This window comes from Spermophilus citellus (assembly GCF_964194105.1).
Source record: "Spermophilus citellus genome assembly, chromosome: 3".
Lineage (NCBI taxonomy): Eukaryota > Metazoa > Chordata > Mammalia > Rodentia > Sciuridae > Spermophilus > Spermophilus citellus.
This window is the reverse complement of record NC_138184.1, coordinates 173,193,444-173,219,872: the sequence shown is the minus strand read 5'-3', so window position 1 is coordinate 173,219,872 and position 26,429 is coordinate 173,193,444. Positions and strand designations below refer to the sequence as shown.

Genomic DNA, 26,429 nt, shown 5'->3' with positions numbered 1-26,429 from the left:
TTCTCCCCACTATAGGTAGTTGGCATTCTGAAATTCTTGTTGTCATTCCCATACATTTTTTTCATACTTCACTATATGAATGCCTAAACAACATATATTGTAATTTAGCATGTGTCTAAGTTTTATAGAAGTGAAGTAAAACTGTATGTTTTCTTCAATTTGCCTTTTAAGATGAGCATTACAAGATTCATTCATTTTTAATACAGTATAATATTCTATTTCAAGTTCTTAACAGGTTGGGAATCTGTTGGGGTAGAGGGAAATCTATGAAATGGAATTTTCATTAATCTTTAGCAAAAATTTAGCATTTCCTCTGATTATAAAGTAGACTACTAACCAAAATAGTATGTTTTTGTCACCAGTAGAAATCACAGACATTTCCATATTACGTAGTGATTGATAGAACTCAAAATACAGATAGAGCTCATTATTATGTTGAAAGTATTTGCTACTATAACTTATTATTTTATGTGTTAATAAAACATATTACTATAATATGTTTTTAGGATGCTGATACTAACTATATTTCAATTTAATTTCTTTGTCATCCTTTGTATTTTATATAAAGGCAATAAAAATATTTAAACAATATCCTCAGAAGAGCTCCATAGCCCTCTTCAGACTTCCAAAGAGTTCCTTCACACAGAGTTAAGAACCTTTGTTCCCAAGCATTTCACTCCTAAAGAGAAAAGAATATGTACATTTGTACAAATACATGAAAATGTTCATGGCAGACATTTATAAACATAAACTGATTGTAAACCACATAAAAATATCCAACTAAATGCAATGAATTTCCAAATCAACTTCTCTTTAATTATGCCAAAAAGAAAGAAAGAAAGAAGGAAAGAAAAGTTCACACTCTAATAAGAGTATGACAATCCACACAAAAAAGTGATGGAGGAGTAGTTAGAATAGAAAGGGACAGTGTAATCAAAATATCTTACTTTATAAATTTAAAAAATACGTGTGACCATGAGTAGCCATTTCTTTTTTTAAAAAATATATTTTTTAGTTGTAGATGGTCACAGTACTTTTATTTTATGTATTTATTTTTATGTGGTGCTGAGACTAGAACCCAGTGCCTCACGCATGCTAGTCAAGTGCTCTATCACTCAACTACAACACCAGCCCTGTGTAGCCGTGTCCAAGCTCCTCTCAGGGCCTTGGAAGGGGTTAATGCAAGTGAAAGGACCAATACTTAAGTAGTCTGTGACCCTAGTTGGGAGAGAGAGGTCCAATTTTTATTATGTTTTGGTACAAATAACAAATCTCCTCATAACATTTATTGAAAAGCCCATTCTTTCCTCTTTAGATCTGCAATGACAATTGCCATATATTGTTTCCACATAACTGCAAACTCACACTCATGTGTATCCACTGAATGTACTGTTCTGGATTTCCTTCATGGTTGATGCATGCACGTGCACAAGTGCACACACGCACACACCTTTAATGGACTTGGTTTCCTACTTTTTGAACTGAATGTTTGTCTTTTGTATGGGGACCTGCAAATTGTATAGCTAGTATGTGATGCCTTTGTTAAGCTTGTTGATTATTTTAATGATTTCCTTTATTTTCTATAAGCCCAATAATCCTAGAAAAATAAGCTTAATGATAAATCTAGTTGTCTTGCAGGAAGAAGGCCTCCCAGAAGATGTAGTATTCCATACTATTAGAAGCACATGTCTCTCTCCTAAGAGTTTTAGATTTTCATTTTGGAAATACCTGGTGAGTTTTGGAAGTCATTTATTCTTAGTTTTATATTTTTGAAATATTTTTTAAAATTTCTAAATTTATTAAATACCACATATTATATTGTGGATAATTCCAATATCTAAAATCTTTGTAATTTGATTGTATTTATTGTTTATGATTACTCACAAGGTTCTGCTTTCTCACCACATTAGTGATTTTTTTTTTAAAATTGTGAACATGTTCCTTGAGGCTGCATCAGTTGGAATTCTTTGAAGTCTGACTAACAAGGAGTTTTTGTTATTTGTCCTTCCTGGAGATGATATGGATTTGGTTTTGCCAGATGTGTGGGAACACTTTTAATCCAAGATCACTTAAAAATTAATTTTGGCTTGAGGTTTTTAATCAAACAAAAGTGTAAATTTGGGTCAGAAACTGTTTTTTTTTAAAAAATTATTTGAAACTTATAGTCATGCATAGTAGTTGGGTTCATTTTGACAAAATCATACATGTAAGGAATTCAATTTCAATCCCCATTTTTCTCCACCTTTCCCCTGTTCCTTCCCCCTGTTCTTCCTTTTCTACTCTAATGATTTTCCTTTTGCTCCTTTATTTATTTTTGATTGGTATTTTCTACATGTACATAAGGGTAAAATTGCCTTTGGTACATTTATATTTGCACATAACCTGATTTGTTAAATGCATTCCATATCTCCTCCCCTTTCCCACCCTTCCTTCCTCCCTCTCATTCTCTACCTTCTACTCCACTTATCTTCCCTATATATTTATGATGTCTGATTCCCCTCACTGCCACCTTCTTTCCCTTATTTTGCTCTAACTTCCACATGTGAGAGAAAACATTTGTTGGGTCAGAAACTATTGAGAGCCAGATTGTAGTTTCAAATTTGGTAGGACTCCTGTCATCACTACCCTCTGTCAAGAATCAGACCAATAAGGGGGATATATATGTTTATGTATGTATGTATAAATATAAATATAAATAAATATATAAATATATATATTTATTTATTTATTTATTTATTTCCCCCTAGTTTACCTTTTCATTGAGGGTCTAGTTATTTAGGAATGGGTCACAGCTTTATGCATGGAGTTCCTATCATGGTGTTATGAAAACTTTCTGTGTTCCATCACAGACAGATACTTAATTCACTATAAAAGTGTCTAAATCCTCTTAATTTCTGTACATATCTCAACATGGACAGGCAGCAGATAGTTTGTGGACTGATCTTACAAACTATATGTTGAGTTTCACAGTCCTATCATTCTTCCCACTTAGGGCGGACCCTAAGCTTTATCTCATGTTCCCATACACCATATGGTCATCAAAGTGGAAATTCAAGGACTATTGAAGTGGGCAGATGTCTCAGAGAGCTGGGTGGGTTGGATACTCACTGTTTATCTCTGGATTCCTGCTTTCACTTCTGTTCTGACCTCCAAGAATTTCTGTTTCTTACTAGTTCTGTTGAACTGGTGTGTTAAAAGAGGTTCTCCCTGCCCCATGGGCTAATACTCCCTTTCCTAAATGAAATATATTCGTATAACCACCAAAATATATGTGCCAAAGTGTTTTTAACCACATAGTTTATGGCTTAACAACGGCCAAAATTTGAAAATAGTTCTACACTGAAAATAGTGTGAATTTTCATTAATAATTAGTTAATAGTGATTTGCCCATTACCCATATACTGCATATATGCCCAAACTCTTGCTATAAGCAAAAACACAAATTATTCTCAAAACCATAATTTTGAGCCAGAGAAGCCACATATAAAGTCAAATATATTGCATAATTCCATTTATATAAAGCTTGAAAACAGACAAAAATAATCACCCTGAAGACACAGTAAGTCCTTTTTAAAAAAATCATTCCTTGGGGAAGAGCAATTGCTTAAAATGGTCATGAGGACTTCTACCTAAGGTTCCCTGGATGCTGCTTGTATCAAGTGCTCCCTTATATTTTTCTCTAAATGTGTGATTTGTTTGCTTATTTTCATGCAAATGGTATACTTAATTTAAAAGTTTACTTAATAAAAAGTATTTTAAAAAATAGCTTGCTCAACAGCAACAATTTCTCGAGCTGCAAAAGCATGAGGAGTAGTAAAAGCTAGATCTATAGCACTGGGAAAGAAATTCGGTGACTAAATCCAGAACTAAAAGCCTGAGTGTGTGCAGTTTCTTCCATACACCTCTTTCCCTTTCATTCCGGCACAAACAAGGTCCTGCTCAGTTAGGGCGCAGCTTATGTTAGTAGCCTGGCTGGGCCAGTTTCCAGCTGCACTGATCTTTGTGTTAAGTCTTGACTGTACACTTTCCTTTTCATTGTGGATACCTTCTTATAGATCCTGGCTTTAGCCTCTTCCACAATTAAGCCTCTATTGCCTTTTTTTCCCCCTCTGTCACTTTTATTTCCCTTTAGAGTACATATTACTTTTATTACTCCATAACTGATCATAGTAATTGATGTTAATATCTTTCTCTCTCACTGAAAGATAAGTTTCATGGAGCAGGAACTGTTTTTCCACTGTGTCTAACACAGTATGTTTCATGTAATAGTTGGTCAGTTAATATTTGTCAGAGTAAACAAATGGGTGAATGCCCTTTGATACTATCTAGAAACTTCTGTAGACAATTACATTAAAATGTTATGTTAGATATTTACTTAAATCTGGAGAAGACTTAAATTTTTTTTCTCAAACTTTTTTTGGCATTCTGATATTCTATCCTTTGATTCATTGCCCACTCAAATCTCCCCATCACCTTATGTACTCTTGTCTCAGCTGCTTCTCTGGGCTCATTCCATGCCACCCTTCCTTTTCTTGCTGAGCACAGAACATCCTAGGCATGGTGCTGCTTTAGGGTTTTCAATATTCTTTCTTCTCCTTGGCTGGTTTGCTGTCCCCCACACATCCACAGGGTGGGCTCTTCTAGATTACTGCAGTTTTGGCTCCCATCTCACTCTTCTAGAAAGGCTTTTCTCAACTCCTCAATCTAAGGTAACTTCTCTGCCCTAGACTCTACCGCCATCATCCTGTTTTATTTCTTCATGGCATTTACCAGTGGCAGAAATTCTCTTGTCTGCTCCATGAGTTTCCTGTCTCCAACACTAGCTTGTAAACTCCACAGTGACAGGCTCAATATTAAATGTATTCACTGCTAAGCCCATTGCATCTAGCATTTTGACACACAGGAGGTTTTTGATAAATATTGGTTGATTGAATAAATGCATTAGCAACTAAGCATTTATCCATCTTTTCAGTATAGAACTGTGCTGTTTGAGAGAATTTTTTGCAGATGGACACAGTCTGAGTCTGCATTGTGTGAAACAGTACCTACTACCACATGTAGCTATTGAGGTAAATAGTGTATACTTGAAATGTTGCTAATGTGACTGAGGAACTTAATTTTTAATATAATTTAAGTATCTCCCTATGGCTAGGGCCTACTCTGTTGGTTGGGGCAGCTCTAGAAAACCTAATTTAGGATGGGGGATCAGGAAATTCTTTCAGAAGCCTGAGACTGTAGTGAGAAATGAGGGTCAGGACACTGAGATCTGGAAGCAACATTCTGCTCTACCACAAGACAAACAAGTATTGGTGGTACTTTTCTGCTAGCTAGGGTTGTAGACAGTGTGTGTGTGTGTGGGGGGGGGGGCAGAGCCTTTGGAACCAGCCAGGCTGCCTTGCATTCAGGTTTTGTCACAGATTTTGGGCAAGTTATTAACCTTTCCATTCCCTCCCTTGTGAAATGGGGATATATATATATATATTTTGCCTCTTTAGGTGGTGTTAGGATTAAATGAGGTTAAGGACCTACAACCTATCTATAGCCTGTGCCCAGCATAGAGCTACAGCGTAATGACTTGTTAATATATCAGACAGATAGATGATAGAGATAGATAGATAGATAGATAGATAGCATTGAACCTGTGGGGATTTAAAAAAATAATTATAGTTGTAGATAGACAGCATGCCTTTGTTTAGTTTTTTACCTGGTACTAAGGATCAAACCCAGTGCCTCACACATGCTAGGCAAGCGCTCTGCCACTGAGCTATAGCTATAGCCCCCTTTGGGGATTTTGAAGTAAGGGAGAACAGTAGACCGCTGTAAGCGGCCCCTTTCTACCTGTCTAAACTCCGCTTGGCTGAGAGGAAGAAAAACAATCTCTTCCTTTTGCAACAGAGTGATTACAGAGATCTCCCTTTGAACCCTGCTTTTCACCCATCCACCCCGCCCCAACTACAGGCAAAGACAATTTCATACTCTCATTTTTCTGTACACGCGGGCTTATCTGGGCTTGGTGGCAAGCCCAGGGTGGGTGGGGAGAGGCATTAAAATCTGGCAACCGGTTTCCCCATCTCCGGATGCCGCAGGGCTCCTGCCAGCCGTCCTCAGTTAAAAACGTGCTTATGGATGATTTCACTTCCCCGCAGTCTCATGTGCGGCAGCTCATTACTACCCGCTTCATCACTGCCGTCAGCAGCTCCTCTGAACGCCTTCCCCTCCCCCCCATTTCAGGGACATTGGCCATAACTGACATTTAAAGGAAATAAATACGGACTTAAAAAATTATTACACCCATCTCCGCCTGAAGAAACCAGTAGCAATGAATAACAGTCCAGCGAAGAGCGCCTGTCGGGTCTCAGCTCCGCCAGCCCTTAGTGCCTCACAATTCCCTACACCCGAGCAGCACAAATCACCATTTTCAGGCACCACTCGAGGCTGCCAATTCCGTTTTCGCTTAATCTCATTTTAAATCCGGCTACAGATGAGGCTCTGTCGCTGCAGCGATGAGCTAGGCGGGGGACAGCGGGAGGGACTCGAGGTCTGGCTGGGAAGGGAGCAAGGGGGGCCTTCGCGCTTCGGGACCGCGGGCGGATCCCCAGACCTAAACCAGGCTGTCCTGGCTGCTAGGCGGCGTGCCCCGAGGGGCGCGGGGCGCAGCCAGCACAGACAAAGAACCCGCGCCAGCGCCGTCCCTTCCTCCCTTTTTCTTCCCTTGCGCCCCTCTTCTCTTGCGCGTCTTCCCAGTTAAAAAGAAAAAAGAAGAAGAAGAAGAAGAAAAAAAAGGGAAATCTAAGGTCCAAAGAGGCTGGCCGCCTCCTTTTGCTCTTTAAGGACAGCTGGGCTGGAGGTTTCCTTTCCCCGGGGCTTTTACATCACTCACTGCAGATTCGCGGGCTCAGTGGCCCCGACAGCGCCCCCGCTCCAAGCAAGGGCTTGCACCCCTCCCTGCCCTTCCGGATGCTAACCGGGCGCGGGCCGGGGCTCCGGGGAAGCGTGCGTCTGTCTTGTGCCTCACTAGGTGACGCCTAGAGAGCCCGAGGGGGCGGGGGGCAGGCGGATGCGCGCGCGCGCGCGCGCGAGGCGGCTCGCGGGGGCGGGGGAGCGGCCGGGACACGTGTGGCAGTGGCGGGGGGGGGGGGGACTCGGCGCCCGGGGCTTTAAGAAGGTGTGGAGCGGGGCGGGCGCTTTCCCAGGCCTGGCCGAGGGGCGTAGCGCAGAGGCGGCGGCAGCGGTGCACGGAGGCGGCGGGACACCGCGCTCTCTCAGCGCCCGCAGTCCCAGCTCCCGCGGCTCAAAGTAACTTTGGGAGCCACCATCTCCCTCGAACTTCCCGGCGGGGCTCTTCTCCTGAACCATTTCTGCTCCCGTCTGCCGCTTTCTCGCCTTTCCTCCGCGTGGCTCCTCGGTCCCGGCGTCTCCAAAACTGGATGAGCGAGCGGCGCGAGGGGCGCGCGGCGGCGGCGGCGGCGGCGGCGGCGGCGGCATGGAGCGCAGTTGCTGGGCCCCGCGGACTTTCCTCCTGGCACTGTTGTTGGGGGCTACGCTGAGGGCGCGCGCGGCGGTGGGCTATTACCCCCGCTTTTCGCCCTTCTTTTTCCTGTGTACCCACCACGGGGAGCTGGAAGGGGATGGGGAGCAGGGCGAGGTGCTCATTTCCCTGCACATTGCAGGCAACCCCACCTACTACGTACCGGGACAGGAATACCATGGTAGGTACCACAGCATCTTCGCGCTCTCCGCCTCCCCAGTTCGCCCTCGAGCGCAGCTTTTTATCCCCTTCCCCCTGAGGGGCCATTTCAACAAGAATCGTGATAAACCTTACCCCAGCATTGCGTTCTGTTGAGGGGGGAGAGAACAAAGTTAGTGGAGAATGGAGTTGTGAGTTGGGATTTGTTCTCCACCCATTACACACTCCCCTAACACATCTCTTCATAATGAACTGGTGCTTGTTCTAAACGCCTGAGAAATAGTGGAGGCTGGTGTCTTGCCCCATCACTCCTCATTCTTGCAGCTGAAACGTTGAGTGAACCTGCACATCTTCCTTTCTTAACCCCATTACTTGGATTTCAGACCTTTGTCCTGCTCCTGGTCCTCTCTGGTGGGTCCTGGGGTGGCGTTGAGGCTGTCACGGTTATCTGCCAGACAGGCTGGTGACAGATTGAAGCGTCCCGGTCTGTGACAGCCCCATGCCACCCGCCTGCCCACCGCGAAGTTCCGGCTGCTCAACAGCCGGGATTCCCTCTACTTCCATTCAGTGTCAAACAGCCCTCCTGAAATGGAGCGGCTGCTTCCATCTCTATTCTTTAAGTCAGTCTTTGAAATATCAGCAATTGGTGATTTTTCTTATTTCTCTCTTTTAACGTGGTGATTTTTGTTAGCATTGTCTTTGTGATGTTTAGTAATGACTTTGTCTTTTATCTAAACAGCTTTAATTTCCAGGTAGGAGCTGAAAGCCCCTTATAAAAAGAGGATCCCTTCTTAAAAGGGATCATTATGCAGTCCTTCATCAAGGTGAAACATTTTTGAAGAAGTAAAATTTACCTTCAAGAAATGCAGTTTCATGTAGTGCATGTATTTTAAGCTACAAGTTGAGTATGTGAAAAAAATAAAAATACTGTCTATTTTCTCTATTCCTGCTGGGACTTCTGAACATTTCACATCTATGGAGCTTTTAAGTAATGACAGGCACTATTTAATTAGAATTTCAATGCAAAAGTACTTATACCCAATCAAATAGAAACTATCATCTAGTAAGCTCTTGTCATAGTTTCTTTCCCTAATAGGCTAACAGGTATTGACATGGCAGAAGGTAATCTGTGGGGTGCTGGAATGTCAGACATGCATGTAAAAATTATAAGAATCCTTTAGAGTTTTCTATTTTAAAAAAATTTATATCTGGTTTAAAATTTTAGCCTAAATAAATGCTTCCTAGATGTTTAAAACACCACTTTCACAATTTCCTGTGGCATGGTGTCAACCTTGTGTGTGGAACTTTATAATTAATTTTGGAAGATTAATTCTCTGTAACTAGTCTTTTCTTTAATAAAAATACTTACTGCATTCTCTTCCCAAAAACAATCTAGTGCTTTTCTGGGGTCATGGAAATCTTTAAATTGAAGGACCAGCCAACACGATGGCAAGCCAGACCTAACTCAAAGACTGATTGATTGATCCTGTCCTTACTTTGTGTGACCCTTAGTAAAGGTGTTTGCCTGTTCTTACTTGTGAGTGAGTGTGACAGGTCACTGAATTAGGGTTAGGCTAAAAGGTATGATTGTCAGGTTGTGATGGAAGACTATGTGATGATACAAAGTCTTTTTTTTTTTTTTCCTGTTTTCAGCATCCTTTGTAGAGTGAGTGCCATGTAGAAAACTGAATAAAAGCATTAACATATGCTATAGCTTTTGAATTTACTCTGCAGTTAGCAAATGAACCCAAGAGTTACTTTAATTATATCCTTAAGTCTGATGAAGAATGAATATTATAGAATAAGAATAATACTTGAAATCAGATATTCTGGGTGGGGGGAGTCAAAACTTCCACCTCTTTTCTGCCAACAAAATAAGTAGAGAAATTTTATTATTAAGTTGAAAGGTCAAAATATTATAAACTTTGAGAATAATATCAAATTTGAAATACCTCTTACCTGTTTTATCGGGCATTTAAATTTTTGAACTGTTGGTAGCTAGAGGCCTTCAGTGAGAGTTTTTCCTGTAAAATGTTCTAAAGGTAGAAGAAATTGTTTAAAAATGAAGTAATGCCAATATGTCTCTTACTTTTAAACTTTTGGAAATTAATTTTAAAAATTAATTATATAGCATCTGCAAGAATTGACTTGTTGATAGGAAAACTTAAACCTACCATACGTTTGTGGTTAGCTCATTTCAATATGTGACAAAAATGGAAGGCCATTTGGCCAAAAAAATCTACTTAAGCTAAGAAATCTGTAAAATGTTAGCTTGAAATTTGATTTCTAACTTTCTTAATCTAGCAGTTATCCTGGAAAAATCAGTCCTGTCTATAATTTCCATTGAGCTCATCATTTGAATGAATGGTATTTTGGGTGGAGAATTGATAGTTATGAGTGTTCTTTTTTTTTTTTTAACTAGAAAGAATGCACTGAGATAGAAGTGCATTATCATAGATCAGTCGGTGACCCTCTGGGATATGGTCTGTGTGACAACCTAGAAAAAAATGGTTCAAAATTATAGGTTTCTGTATGTATCCCATTTATTTAAAGATTTCTTTGTGTCAAATCTTTGACACAAAGTCAAAATTTAGTACTAAAGAATATGAAGTTTGTAAGAATTAACAGTTTTCAAACATTAAGTAGCTTATCCATCTATTTGTAATATCTGTGGCTTTATCAACAGTGTGTGGTTACATCTAACAAACCTCATCTGTTAACAAAATGGTATCATTTGGTATCTCTGTTTTCATCTTCCTGTATGTTTTAAATTCTGTTGTATATGACTTTCCTGCGGGCACTGTTGGTCATGATGAACTATGATATCTTTCCATGAATATACTACAAGGTAGGAACTCAGCAAAAAAGAGGTATCATGTATATCATGTTGAATTAGAAAGGCCTCAGGGTTAGAACTTTTTTTCCTTGGCATTTTTAAGGGGCAGGGCACAAATCCTAACATAGGTCAATTTCTATAATGTGGTTTCCAGGCTCCAAACCTGGATTTTTTTTTTCTGCCCCCAGAAAGTTTCAAGTGATGAGAAAATAGGAAACAAAAACCTGGATGATCCACTCAGGTAGCCATTTCTCTTTCCCAGAAGTGCCCCATGCACTGTTCTCTCCTAGGGACAAACTCAGTATTGTCAAGGGGGAGGGTTGGGTTAAAGTCTGTCCTCTCCATCTCCCACAATACTCCCTCTTCCTTACCTGCACCCTCAGGTGTATACCTGCCATTTTTGTTTGCAACCCCTCTTCCTGGCCTCCAATTTGTCAGTATTAAATTCCCCCCCAGTTTTATTTGCAACTCTAGAAGGACTTTTTTTTTTTTCTTAAAATAATGTTGGTAGCACTGAAGAGGCTTATATTTTGGAATAGAAAACCTTTTAGGTACCCCTAAAATCATTTCAGTAAGGACTACCCTCTCACACGAATGACTTTACTCAGTCACCATCAGAAAGGAGAGGTCATTCCTTAGAAAATCATTGTGCATGAAAGCCAAGCATAGGTAAATGCATCTGCCCAAATACTTGTGCTTTGGTGAAACAGTTTACCAGAATATCTAGAATGATCTAGAATCCCTGTCACTTTGGTGACATAAAATGTGGCAAGTATTGATTAACAGTGAGAAATATGCTTTGAAATGGAAAAAAAAATGTCTCCAGCAGAACTGAATTGGAGATAGGGCATTCTGTTTTAAAAGGGAGATTTTACTGTATTTTGTAAATCTAGCAACAATATCAGTAGTCCTTTTATTCTACATTTCCACTCCATTATTTATTGGAAAAAGAAAAAGATATGTGCACAGGGCAGGACAATAATTTCCCTACTGCTAAAACTGAACATTTATCTCTAAAAAGGCATAATTAGAATAAGGATTAAGGGCAGTTTACATATGTTTTGAAATCAACTGGTTGTTATTTAAAAATCACTGTTCAAAGAAAGAACAGTGTAATGACCTTTCATATACAGGAATGATATTTATGTCAGACATGATTTTTGAAAATATACTCTTAGGTTTAATTGCTTTCAAAGGAATAAATTTATTATTTGAATTAAAGTAATCTGCTATGGCTAAAATAGGCATTGTTGATCAGATGTATGGTTCTTTGTCCTTTATATGTTTTACATCCTGGAATCAGCATATTTAAACTGTTAGAATCATTTGTCAAGTGCAGTTTATAAGTGAACTGCAGCTGTATCCGGCTTATATATGACTATGAAAATTGGGCATTTTAAAGCATTTTGCTCTACTTGTCACATATTTCATCTTACTGTCTACAATTTATTTCAAACACATTTTACTGATGTGGTTCAGATTGTTTCTGAAATCATAAATCTTGCCTAACGTAATTTATATTCTCCCTGTGTGTTCTAATTCTAGTCTTAAACTAGGTCTTTAGAATCTTAATTCAAAACATCTTATTTAGGCAGATTTTTTTTACTTCATTCATAGCACTTCAGTACTAGAAATCATTTAATTAAGATGGTTCCTTCCAATTTTTGTGAACTTTATTTTTAACAATATTTTTATTTTCATTAAAAACGTAAAAGAATAAAATAGGGTAGATTATTATTGCAATCATTAATATACTTTTTAAACAAAACTATCTAATTCCAATTTCTTTAAAAATAAAATGATGGATATTTTAATAAGATTTTAAAGTTAGTATTATTTCAATTTTTTCAGAAATTAATTTTATTCAGTAGAAAATATTTAAAATCTGTCTTCCTCTTGAGAATTGGTAAACTTTATAGAATGATCTGGGAGTCTTATGTCATGATTTGCATATTAAGCCACAATTGTTTGATTGTTTTCTGATTATTTTAAATGCTACTTTGAAATTTATTGTGTCTTTAAATCTTTATCAATAGTTGCTGATATGGTAACCCTCTTATTTCAAATGGCTTTTGCTAAAACAAAACTTGAGTGACCAGTATAATTTGAACATTTACATTTTAAAAATTTGTACATATACTCAAAACAAAAATATAAAGTTCTTAATGTGTTATGGAAACAAAAACAGTGGATTACCTTACACTCCACTAGGAGAAGAAGGAAGATGGTGCATTAGATTGGAACAGCAGGTTCATGATGAACAGAGAGAAGGAGTTTGTGTTATGTCTGAGTAATGACACATCACTAACAAAAAAGGAAATGCATTTATCTAAATTTGTGTTTCAAGAAACACTGGGGTTATTAATTCATTCCCTCCACCTGACTTTAAAGTCATTCAAAAAATAACCAAACTCTATGATTTTTACCTTATCAATTTTATTTATTTATTTTTAGTAGTATTAGTAGTACTGGGGATTGAACCCAGGAGTGCTTTACTACTGAGCTACATCCCAAGCCCTTTTAAAATTTTATTTTAGTTTGAGACAGGGTTGCTGAGGCTGGCCTTGAACTTTGATCCTCCTGCCTCAGCCTCCTAGTTCTGGGATTATAGGCGTGTACCACCACACCCAGCGATTTTATCAGTTTCAAACAAAGCCATTTTAAAAACACATTTTTACAATTTGGGATTAAATTTTCAAATATGAAGATCCTAGGGGTTGAGGTTATGGCTTGGTTGTAGAGCGTTTGCCTAGCACATGTGAGGCACTGGGTTCAATCCTCAGCACCACATAAAAATAAACAAATAAAATAAAGGCATTTTATCTATCTACAACTACAGAATTTTTTAAAAAAAATTTAAAGGTATAATAACATTTAAAAATATCCTATGTGGCTGATTAAACACAGCAATGATGTACTTATGACAAAATTCTTGGCTCTAAGGACATTCCTCATGAAGTTATCTTCCTTTGGTGTCCGTGTGTGGCTCAGAGTAATTTTCACGATGCCTCTCACTAAAGGCAGAGCTTCTGAAGAACTGAATGCTGTTCCTGTTGGTTACCTAATTATTTTAAACATGTGTGCTTCTCTACTATTTTAAAGATACTTTTTTCCTCTTTTATTAGTGGTAGGACCCAGGTATAGCAAATGGATTTGAGGATGTGTGTATAGCAGGTAGGTGAGTTTTTACAAAAGTGCAAATGTTGATTTGAGGTACAAAGCAGTTCTGATCATCCAAAGACAAAGGTAAGGTAATTAGGTAGCCTTGAATGCCACAAAGAGATAGTTATTGGATTCAGGCTTTGCAAAGTATGCTTTTAAAAACCTGGATATCCTTTAATGTTGAAATCAGATTTACATAGAAAAATAAAACTTTTCATTGAAGAAAATGCAACTTTATTGATTAAAGGACTTCTAGGAGAGCTGATGCATATTTGAAACAGCTGATTGTTGATTATAAAAACCAAGGGATGTGAGAAGGACTGATAACCAATAGTGCCACATTCAGTGTCTCTGCCTTTCCTGCTCTGTCTCCCTCTCCTTCCACCTGGTTCTTGCTCTCTCCTTTGATCCCTCTTCCTCCTTATTTAAATTTTTTTTAGTTGTTGATGGATGTTTTATTTATTTATATGCGGTGCTAAGAATCAAACTCAGTGCCTCATACATGCTAGGCAAGCGCTGCTGTATCACTGAGCTACAACCCCAGCCCCTCCTCCTCATTTTTCACATTATCTTTCCTTTTTCTTTTTCATTCTGTGTCATGGACCCCTGCTTTCCCTCTCTTTTTCTGTTTTCTTTTCTGCTTCACAACTCTGTTCTTTTTTAATTTATATCATCGTCATCATCACCATTTTGTGCATGCTAGACAAGTGTGACAGCCCCATTGCTTATTTTTTGTTTTGAGACAAGGTCTTGCTGAGTTACTGAGGCTGACCTCAAACTTGCAGTCCTCCTGCCTCAGCCTTCCAAATGGCTGGGATTATAGGCATGTGTCACTGTTCCCTGCTGCTTTTAATTTTTTTTTTCTCTTTCTCTTTCTTCCCTTCAGGTTTCCACTTGTCACCATCTCTACTCCTTTTTTTCCCTTTATAATATGAAAAATGTCACTGCATTTGTATAAACAATTATATTGATTTGCTATTTGCAGTAACTGAAGTGGATAAGTAGGCTTTATATAATACATTCTTAAAATATCAATTTTATCTTTCTATGAAGTACATTTGCTTATTTTTTCAATTTATGGACTAGTTACTACTTAAGAAAAGTGGTTCCCTCCTCCTCCACTCTGAAATCTCTCAGAAGAATTTTCCAGTCTATAGTTGTTTAGTTCTGAGTTAGCTGCTTTCCTTGCTATCAGTTATGTGGTCAGGCTACAGAATCTGAAGTTTGTGTTGTGCATAGAAACAAATAGGATGTACGTGTTGTAGAAATTAGAAACTGCACACTGAATTAGTTTGAGTCCAAAAGGCCACTCAATTTGGAGATATCTTGGAAGCTTGAGTGCTCCAAGGATTCTTCTAGTAAATTGATGGAGGCCTGACTTATCATCACTCTATCATTTCAAGTTGTCTCATGGCTTGCTGGTCTCATTAGCAAAGCTCTTAATTGTAGTTGTATAGCTTCCAACATAGTGATGCCATCCTTTTCAGGTTGTTGGCACTTAATAAGGGGGTGGATGTGGAATAAAGCAAAGAATGCTAGATTGAGAGTCAGGAGGGGAGGTACTGTAGTCTTTATTGAACATAAATCTGTTTTGTTGTTTTGTACCATGTGAGTTCTAATGTTTATTTCAGCTAAAATTTCAGAGATTCCATAGCCAAGAACCCAGACTTAGCAAACCTAAGAGCGAAGCCCAGAGAGGTACAACAGTGTAGGTTCAAGCTTTTGCAGCAGACAAACATTTGTGGATATCTGGCTCTCCCATATGTTACCGGTGTCCCTGTAGTAAATGAACTAACCTCTGTGACCCTGTTTCCTCACTTTTTTTTTTTTTCTGTTTGTGATGCTAAGGTCTAAACCTTGGGCCTTGTGCATTCTAGGCAAGCACTCTGCCACTAAGCTATATCCCCAAACCCCCTTCTTTTACTATAGAAGTAATATTTGTCATATTTCAGAGTGGCAGTTACTAAAAAAGTCAATATAAAAAAAAGTACCTCACACACACAGTAGGTAGTTACTAAGTGACAGTAGCTATCATCTGGTTCATTTGCTCTACTTGAAATAAGGACAACCTATACAGATAAGGGTTCCTCACTCATGTGTGTTCATTTTGTGCCTTTCAGTGTGTGGCACATTTCATGTGAAATTTCAGATCCATTATATTGAGGAGGGTCACAAAAGTAAGACAAAGCTTATTACCAATTGTGAATGATTAAAAAATGCTTCCCATCCAAAACTGATGTATGAGTTGCCTGTAGTTATAGTAGAGTTAATTAGTATAGTTTTATCCAACCAAAACTTTTGTTAATTTAGACACGTCCTAAGCCAAACATTCCTATTTATTAATTATTTGTCTTGAGTTGATTGGTTATGATAACAACTAAAAATTTGTGTGTTTAGGTGGTTGTCTTGGGGAAGATGTTAAGTAAATACATCAATTTAATATATTTTGTGAAATTCTATAACATATATTTCTACAAAGCTATGTAAAATAACTTTAAAATACAAATCTATTTCAGCAAAATTAGAACTAAGATTGATTTTGATAGTAGACCCAGAGTCTGCCTATCAGACTGCCTACAGAAACTAAGGTTCATGAGTGTTCAGGTGGTGAACTGGAAGGCTAATTCATTTACAATTAAAAATATACTAATTAGGATAAAAGCATTGGCTAGTGCACGCTGTCCGCTATACCAAAGTTGATGTTGGTAGACAATGACCATTATTAGTAGCTTGTATGAGAAGTGTAGAGTTAGATGATCTTAATGGCAGATTCCAGAATTCATAAGTTTCTTCACCCAATTTATGCCACCTGGTATTGTTGGCATCTTCCGTAGATATTATGAGAGGAAGATTGTCCGGTTTCAGGGCTTCATACTGCCTCATTCTGTAGCATATATTAATTGTTGTCTACCCAGTTGTCACTAGAGCTCCCTCTCTTACTAATTGATTTTATTCAAATCAACAATATGTTCAGTTAAAAATGTCTCTGAGTGCTTCCTTATAGCTCCATGTAATTCAGGCATATGAAGTATAAATGAAGTATAAAGTCTGCTGGTTGTAATCTTTGGGAAGCTCTTGAAATAATTGATAAAGGGGATTTTTTAAAAGTCTCAGAAGATTTTTATTTTTATTTTTTCTGTATCCTTATCTATTTTTTCTAGCTAGAAAATGATATAGTCATCTTGTAACCTTTTGGATAATAGCCACATAAAGGTTGATGGATCAGAAGTTTAGAGGAAGCCTGGATGTTTATTTATATCCTCAGACAGCTAGAACAGTCTTGAAATAATCTTTGGATTTCTTGGAAGAAAAGTTATCATATTAGGTCACATTTCTGTTATATGCAGCTTAATGTAATCATAATTAATATGTATTCTAAACAATGACCCAGTTGGCCTTCTCTTGTAGATCAGTTACAATTCTTGTATCAAGCTCTGAATTGCTCTGGTCCTTTTATAGGATTACTTTTGGTGACCTTGATGGAACCTAGATGTTTTCTAAGAAACTTTTGGCAATAAATTAAAATTTATTAAATCTTTAAAAAAAATTCTCAAAACATCCCTTAATGTATGTTACTTCTGCAGGTGGCAATGATGGTACATTTCATGTGAACTTTTCTAGTTCTGCTTTGAAAAGGTAACCTATGCCTGACCTCTAATTTCTGGAGTTTCTCATGCACTGACAATGAATGCTTGTTAGTTTCTGCCACTGAACTTTATTTCCTGACTCTCCTATCTCTCTAAAATGCAGTGTCACCATATGTAAATCCTGTTGACATTTAAATTACATAGATGTGTGACATGGTTGTAAATCTGAGCTCTGCCTAACCTTCACCTTGTTTGTTATTGTTGGCTCAGCCTCCAGGGCCAAATCCAAATTTGTCATTTCTTTTGCTTGTAATGTATTGACAGAGGAAACAGACGTTTGGTCTTACCTGAACATGTACTCTTTGAGTTTAGGCCACCTGGGTTGTGAATGTTGAGATATCCTATGGTCACAGTTCCAGTTCTTTTCTTACTTCCTTTGTTTGTATAAACACTTCCTGTACCCTCATCCTACAAAATATGTTATATGTCTAGTGTTTGTGATGGAGAAATATAAGCAAGTTACTTGGTTCTCAGTTCTTACAAAAAGTGGGTTCACATTCCTATATCGAGCACTGATAGAAACTGAAAAAAGGCAACTAACAGACTTTTGAATAATGAATTACAGTAACAGCAAATCCTAAAGTAGCCCTTAATATATACCAGGCACTGGGTCTAAATGCCTTACATATAGTAATTCTTGTAGTTCTCACTGAAACCACTTTTAAAGGTAGGTACTTTTTTTTATCTCCCTAATATGGATGCAAGAACTAAGTCATGGGTAAGTGTTTTGCTTAAGATTGCAAAAGTTCTATGTGGGAGTTCTCAGCCCATCTTGCTTCAGAATCTATACTTCAATGCATTTATTTTTAGAAATGATGATTATTTCTGGAAAGGGAAAATAATAAGTAATAAAAGTAATTTCAAGAAAGAGAAAACAAAACTAAAAGCTAATTCTGTTATTGAATCTTTAAATAAGATTGCAAAATCAAACCAGGAAGATGTTATTCATGTCAAAGAAGGCTAGAGTTCCACCAAGTTCATAGTTTTTGACTAGACATTGTTTTTTAGATAAAGCACAAGCAAAGATGTCATCTAGCTTATCTTCTTCTGAAAGTGTTAACATGCCTTTAAAGTACAATGGCAAACTAAAACATAAAAAGGTAATTTTCAAACTTATTCAAAATTTATTTTTAACACTTTGAGAATATAATTTTTGTTAAGATTTTAAGGTAAATTGTATAAGATTTGTTCTTTGCTTCACTGATAGAACTTGAATAGGACTTGAATATTAGAGGAGAATTTAAAATTTAGAAAGGGACATTTTAAGAGATTTGCATTGAAGTTTATATGTTTGTGATATATTCCATTCTTTAGGAAGTCTTTTTGGTGTTATCAGCCTGTGAAACTGACTGATGTAGCATACAATGAAAGTCCTTGGTGATAACCCAGAGCTTTCTGAAATGTCTGGCTTGTTCAGTACTCAAAAGTTCTGCTCATACAGTGATATCAAGCCAATGGAATAACATTTACTTTGTACTTAACTTTCTAGGGTTATTTTTCATACATGGATTAGGTCTTTTAAAAAATTACTTTCTGTTTAGCTCATTTGAATGAGGGGGGAAACAAACCCCAGCAACCTCTAAGCACTCAGGCCCTTGCCTCCAAATAATTTATTTCCTGCCATGGAGGACATACAGGACTCAGCTCTAGATGTCATGCCTACCAGGAGAGACATAAAGCATGAAGGGTTGCTAGGTAGCGTCTAGTGAAAAGAAGCAGGATCTGCCCTTACCTGGTGCTACTATTAGCATACAAATGTTTCCTGATTTGTTACCTTTGTAGTTTATCCCAAAGTTTGACATCAGATCTGAACTAAGATCCATTGATCCCTGGTAGAAGTAAGATCAGAGAGCAGTGGACAGATTCAGAGCTGCCTACTTAGAACCTATGGAGGGCCTGAAGGTAGTCGCATGTTTTCACAAGGAGAAAAAAAAAAAAACTTTCATCATTGAACTTTTAACAACTCTAAGGACTTTGAACCTTTATAAAAATGTCACCCAAAATATAGACAGGTTCCACATACAGATGTTTTCTTTTCTCAGTCTCAAAGGACCAGATCTGTTTTCCTTCTCTCCTTTTCTGATGTGCTATGCTAAATTGTAGCTCTTAAATCTCTGAGCTCAAGGTAGGCCAGTAGGAAGCCACAAGTCTGCTTACCTGATGATCTGACCTGATGCAGGTGTTAAAATTTTTAGAGTATTTCTTTAAAATATAAATGGTTTATGCAAGACTGTTCATAGAAACTGAGGCAGACACTTCAACTCCATCTAAATTATGGAATATTTTAAGAAAACTAAAATAAATGAGGATTCAAAATTGGTATCACTAATGAGTACCCAAGGGATAGCCATCTGTATTCATTGAAACAAAATGCAAATACTCTAGAGATCAGACTCTTTACAATTGTTAAAATAATGCTTATTGACTGGGTCTGCATTGCACAGTGATTTCTGCTCATGCAAGTTGATTCTTTCCTAGCTGTAACAGTCATTCCCAAGCATTTCTACAACATAATGAGCAACAGGGAAGCTTGGCAAACTAGTTAGAATGGGAAATCTTGAATGAGTCGTGTGCTTGGTTGCCATCCTGTAGAAGCAGCCATTAATAGAATTCTATTCAGCCTTTAAGAAGAACATCTTGTCATTCAGCGTGGAGGAACCTAGAGGATATTAATGCTAAGAGAAATAAGTGAGGCACAGAAAGACAAACAGATGATTTCACTTTAATGTGGAATCTGAAAAAGCTGAGTTCATGGAAGTAGAGGAGAATATTGATTATCAGAGGCTCCAGACTCTGAGGGTGCAGAAGTGTGGGTAGGGAGATGTCAGTCAAAAGATACTATAAATTTCAGTCAGGAGGAATAAGTTCAAGAGATCTTTTGTGTCACATGGTTACTGTAGTTAGTAACAATATATTGTATACTTGTTATGAATTTTTAAAAATCTCCAGAACTAGGGATGTAGCTCACTGGTAGAAAAGTTGATCCTCAATTTTGTAAACTAATGGGACAAATATATATCAAATTTAAAAAGACATCCATTACCTTGATTAAGACAAATATTTACAGAAAAATAAACTTCTTTTTTTTTTGCCCCCCTTGGAAAAGTGAACTAACTCGAAAAGTTATGACTTATTAAAGGTTGTAGCACTGTGCAGTTGGGAGAGGTGGCAGGCGTGTGAGGTACTCTGGTGTCCAGCAGCAGAAGTCAATTCTGGCTAAGAGGTGAAAGGATTGATTAATGAAGGTGGGTTAGATTTGGAAGTAAAGTCCAAACGTTGCACTTACAAATGATGCCAGTGTCTTATGGCTGGGCATGGCGAACTGCTAAAAGTATCTGGATGGCAGCAACCAGGAGAAAGGCTTTTCTGGCCCCACAGTCTGGATGCATCCTTTTGACACCTTTCCTTTCTTCGTTTTTAGATTCAAATTCCTCAAACCACAAATCTTAGTGATTGGGCTGTAGCAGAATTGTCCTCTTGTCATCCATAAAGATCTAGCCTGATTTGCAGTTTGTTGTTTTGTGGGAGTGTCATTCTCTTCTGAGAGTTTCACATGGTGTGCAGATTGCCTGACTTTGTACCAAAAGCCCAGGTACCTTAGGATGCTGTTGGCACCTCTTCACTTTAGACCATCAGGAATCTTAACATTCTGCATGAGTCTATCAAAGGTAAATGAGTGAGTGCATGCCTCTGCCTTCACAGAGACTATAGAAAAACCATCTCTATATTCACTAGGAAAATGTCAAAATGCTTCTCTCTGTCAGGTTTCCAGGACCAGAGCAGAAACAGAACTTGTCTCCGATGATGAATCCCTCTTCCTTGATTCACTTTCACCACCTGACTTCTGAGATTTCATGCTCTGGCTTTCTTATGTCTCTGATTGCTGCCTCCTTTGCTGTTTCTGTTTCTTCCTGATTCTGCAGTGTTGGGTGCCCAGGACTCTGTCTTTTCTCCTTTTCTATTTTCATCTACCCTTTATCCCTAGGAATGTCACTCATTCTAAAGCTTTACCTGCCATCTTCATGCTACTGACTCCCAAATGACTTTTTGACTGCCTTGTGCCTGCCAGTCTTACCACCCACCTAACATCTCTGCTCCGTTGGCTGTGGGAGCTTCTTGTCTCCCTTGCCCTGACATGCCCACACTAGCTCTTCTGGAGTACCTCCCTGCTCTATTAATGCCAGCTCAGTCTTTATAACTGATTAGTCCTTGGATCTTTTTTTTTTTTCTAGCATCCACATTCAGTCCATCACTACAGTCTTTCTGGCTGTATATTAAAAAGCACCCAGAATCTGCCATTGCTGCCATCGCCCCTCATCTGGGTATGACAGTAGGCTCCTCATCACATTCCTTGCTTCAACACTTATGCTCCTTCATTCTAGTTTTGAAACAGTAACCCCAGGGGTCTGGTTAGAACCAGAATCATGACACATCTCTGCTGATGCCTAAGGCAACCATTCTTCCAATTTCCCTGAAAGAGCTCTAGTCTTCCTCTTTTCCCAATGAGCCATTGAATTTACCATTTTTATCAACAAAATTGCCAGAATTTAAATAATAAATTATTATTTTTTATCCATATGATTAGCCACTCCCCATCTCTCTTTGAAAAAAAAAAAAAAAAGATAAATGCTCTATAAGACCTGGCTCTACTGTCCCTTTTCTCATCTCATTTTCTTCCTTTTGCTCCTCTACTAAAAACATGAGGGCTCCTTTTTTGTTTGTTTGTTCTTTAAATATTGAAGCAGCTGAGTCCCACCTCAGGGCCTTTGCACTTGCAATTCCCCTATTACAATGCCTTTACTTAGAGAACCTGGTGCTTTTTCTCTTCCTAATTCGGGTCTGTACTCAAATGTCACTTCAGAAAATCCTTCCTTGACCACACTATTTAAAGCTGGATACCCCTTTTCCCTGGTACCCATATCCCCTGTTGGTTGTTTTATTTCTTTTCATGTGGTGCCTTGCACACAGCAGGCACTTTGAAATGTTTTAGTTAATGAATCATGAACAAAAATAGCACTTGAAATCCCTGTCTGATATCTGTTAAAGCCAAAATTGTCTGAAAGTGATAATTCCAAAATAATCAAGAGAATTATTTATAAAGAGGGATTTGCAAGTATGATTTCTAAACTTTGGCCTTCTGAATCCATGATAATAATGTTTTTTTTAAAAATCTGAAAACCGTATTTCTGCTTTCCCACCCTCCAGACTTACAAAATTCTCATGAGTTCTTTGAGCTGAGGCAAGGCTATTTATAGTATTTCATTGAATCGGCTTTACTTTAACTATAAGTTAGCATATCCAACAAAGTTCTCATAGCAATTAGTGACTGCAATTATTAATAGAAACTATAATAGATTAAGTTCTTATTCCCAGAAGCTTCTCTATGCTGTACCATAAATAAATCTGAAGCAATCTTGATGAATGGGTAGCTAGTTTGTATTTAAATTTTCATCTGAATGGGGATAAATAATGAGAAGGACAGAAACTAAAATAGCTTGGCTCCATACTCCACAGATATGCAACAACCTTAAAGGAAATATATAAAAATAGAAAGTAAAAAAAAAATTCTCCAAAGAAATCTTACAAGAGGAACGTGCTTGAGCAGTCGTAAGCCCTTGGGTCAGTGACCTCACTTTATCTGTTAAATACTTTGCTTATTTTTCAGTTTTAAAAAGGTTTCTTTTTTCAATATTGATTTGAAGGTCTCTTTATCAGTGTTGGTAATCCATGATAATATATGCTATAAGTATTTTTCCCACTTTTCCTTTATTGTTTGATTTTTTAATCTTTATTTTTATTTACATATTTTTATTTTTTATCTTTATTTTAATTTATTTGTTTTATTTTTTATCTTTATTTTTATTTATTTATTTTTATGTGGTGCTAAGGATCGAACCCAATGCCTCTCACTTGCGAGGCAAGTGCTCTCTCTACCACTGAGCTACAACCCCAGCCCTTTATTGTTTGATTTTAATGTAATCAGATCCATCTATTGTTTCCTTCATACAGGATGAGCAGGACATAGTATTTACTAGTATGGTCTTTTTACTAGTACTGACTTTGTTATTGACCACTGCGCTGCATCCTGGCCCTATTTTGTATTTCATTTAGAGACGGGGTTTCACTGAGTTGCTTAGCACCTTGCTTTTTGCTGAGGCTGGCTTTGAACACACAGTCTTCCTGCCTCAGCCTCCAAGCTGCTGGGATTACAGGTGTGTGCACCACCACATCCAGCCAGACTTTGCTACTTTTATCTTAATAATTAATTCACATTATCCATGGTAGTTATATTCTGTAAAATCTCTGTGAATACTAAATTAGTGAATGCTGAACTAATCTAGAATAAATGTAAAGTTAAGTGCCTGTGAATCTCTAGTCACATTTTCACTAGTTGATCAGTACCTTACCTTGTTGCATGTGTATTTCTTTTTAAGAACACCTTAGCAAATAAATACAGTTGATTCAGTAACATTGGACCAGCAGCACTATGACTGAATACCTCCAGTGCATACCTGAATGTATTGTCTCTGTAAGGCACATCACTGCTGTGTAGAGTGTAAGGCACACACTAACATTTAACACTGTCCTTGAAGGCCATTTTAAATAGTGAAATCATCAAGAAAAAGCACAGAAACGCAAAAATGAGATACTCAGTAGATTGTAAAGGGGCACTTGTTTACTGTATGTGAGCTTAAAGAAGAAATGAGCCTTGTTTGACCTTGACTAGGGATGTTACTTCTGACTAGTCATTTCTAGTATGTAGGACTGTTAATGATTTTTTTTAAAAAAATTTTGGTTGTTGATGTACCTTCATTTGTTACTTATTTATATGTGGTGCTGAGGATCGAACCTGGTGCCTCACATATGCTAGGCAAGTTTTCTGCCACTGAGCCACCATCCCAGCCCCTGTTATTGATTTTTTAAATGTATTTTGTATCTAGGCATCTTATTGAATTCTCTGAATGTTTTTGCAAATATTTTGGGGGGTTGATTTTTTTCCATCCATAGGAACTTTCTTTAAGGCATTTGAAATGATTAGAGCATGATGGAGGAAAAGGGCAGATTGCACATAATCCATAAAGGGCCACAACAACTTAATTTTCTGTCTTACTGAGTGAAATTTATTTCCAATAGATCATTAGGGCATGAAATTTTAGAACACTTTAGTTGGAGGAGTTAAAAACCCAGTTCATTAATTAAATTAATTAATTAATTAATTTTTAATTTTTTTTGGTGGGGGACTGGGAATAGAATCCAGGGATACTCTACCACTGAGCTATACCCCTAGCACTTTTTAGTTTTTTATTTTGAGACAGGGTCTTATTAAGTTGCTGAGGCTGCCTCAAACTTGCAATCCTCTTGCTTCAGCTTCTTGAGTAGCTGGGATTACAGGTGTATACAACCATGCCTGGCCAATTATTAATCTTAAAAACATATCTCTTGTAATTACATACTCCTCTGTTTTATGGGTGGGAAAATAAGGATGGTAGCATTATGCACAATAGATAACATACAACAACAGCAGCAGCAGTAATTAAGTTTTCACTGTGAGCTGAGTCTTTCTCTAAACCCTTTGAGGAATTAACTTATTCTTAAGAGAACCTTTACAGGTGGATGATTTCCATTTTACAATGGAGATAATGGAGACACAGACAGGCAGTGGAACCTATTAAATATCAATTTTAATAGGTTGTTTCTTTCTTATCCTGAAATTTTAATCAAATTTATTAGCATTTTATATATCAATAAACCATGATAGCTCAGATCAAATTATTTTACATGTTATAAAATTTTATCTATATTTTATAGTTATTATTAGAAGAATATAAAAATTTGACATCATTTAGCATTTTTGGATGGTTATTTTAAAAGATGTCTTCTCATGGATTCTGTTTCCATCTTTTGAAACTGGCTCTGAATAGTCCAGTGCCTCTTATCCCAATTTGCAAATGAATTACAGAAATAGCTTAGTGAAAAGAATTACCAAGTTTTTACTAATAACTAGAGGGTTAGAGTAGATTTGAAAAAGGAAGCAGTAATATTTGCCTTGTTGAACCTTCATTGAGATTTAATTTCTTCTCCTTTACAATTACTTACCTTTCTAAATTTCCTATATACTTTTAATTTCCCTTTTTTTCTGTCCCCTCTCTTCTTTTCATTATATATTTAATTTTAAAGATGATTCTTCAATTTTTCCTTGTCTTCTGTCTAAATAAAACATTTTGAAATGGGCCATGTTAGTAATGAAAACCTGTTGCTGCAGACCCTGTTTGAATTACCCTATGGCAATGATTTCATCTCATCTTGAAGGGATTGGGTTAATTTTTTAAGGAAAGAGGCTTATTTTTCTTTTTTATTTTTTTGGAACTAGGGATTGAACCCAGGGTTGCTTTACCATTGAGATACATCCCCAACATTTTTATGTTTTATTTTGAGAGAAGGTCTAACTGAGTTATCCAGGCAGGCCTCAAACTTGTGATCCCCTGCCTCAGCCTTTCAAATTGCTGAGATTATAGGCATGTGCCACCATGCCCTGCTCAAGAAAAGTGTTTTTGATGTCTCTGCCCACATTGGTTTTCTGCGGAGGCATCTGAGAGTGGGCTCAGCTACTCATTACTGTCACATAATGAGTTCCTCTGATCCTCTTCAGTTATTTCTCACAGGCCACCAACTGGTCCTCAGTAGCATATGTTGATGCCTGCAGACCTGGATGTCAAGCCAACTGATAAAAGGACACTCAGTGCTTCAGGCAGCACCTCTGAGATAACTCCATTTACTCTTCTTCCAGTCCTTTTATTTCGGAGTTCACATTAAATAAGATTTTAAGACACCCCTTGCTTTCAGCCATATCTGACAGCCTATTTGCTTGAAAATTACATATCATGTATCATATTGTATTGTTTTCTGATTAGAGAAAGAAATTTTACTTCCACTTAAAATCTGTAAACATGTGTACTTGTTGTAGAGGATTCTGGTTGGTCAGTGAAATAAAAAGGTTTGCTTTTTCCTGTCACCCCTTCCCCCAAGGAGTTTGTCAACTAGTTTGAGAAAAATATACTCAAAAATAAAATCTAATTGCAGATTCAAGTTCCAAATA

At 37.5% G+C, this 26,429-nt stretch overlaps 1 protein-coding gene across 1 annotated transcript in view; it reads left to right on the top strand.

Moving 5' to 3' along the window:
* Nucleotides 1-7,205: 7,205 nt before the first annotated feature.
* RELN (reelin) overlaps nt 7,206-26,429 on the top strand; it is a 469,728-nt gene continuing 450,504 nt past the window's right edge. Inside the window, exon 1 of the mRNA XM_081286786.1 lies at nt 7,206-7,709. Within this exon, the coding sequence (XP_081142912.1) occupies nt 7,484-7,709 (226 nt within the window). The 5' untranslated portion in view covers nt 7,206-7,483. The remainder of the gene's footprint in view (nt 7,710-26,429) is intronic.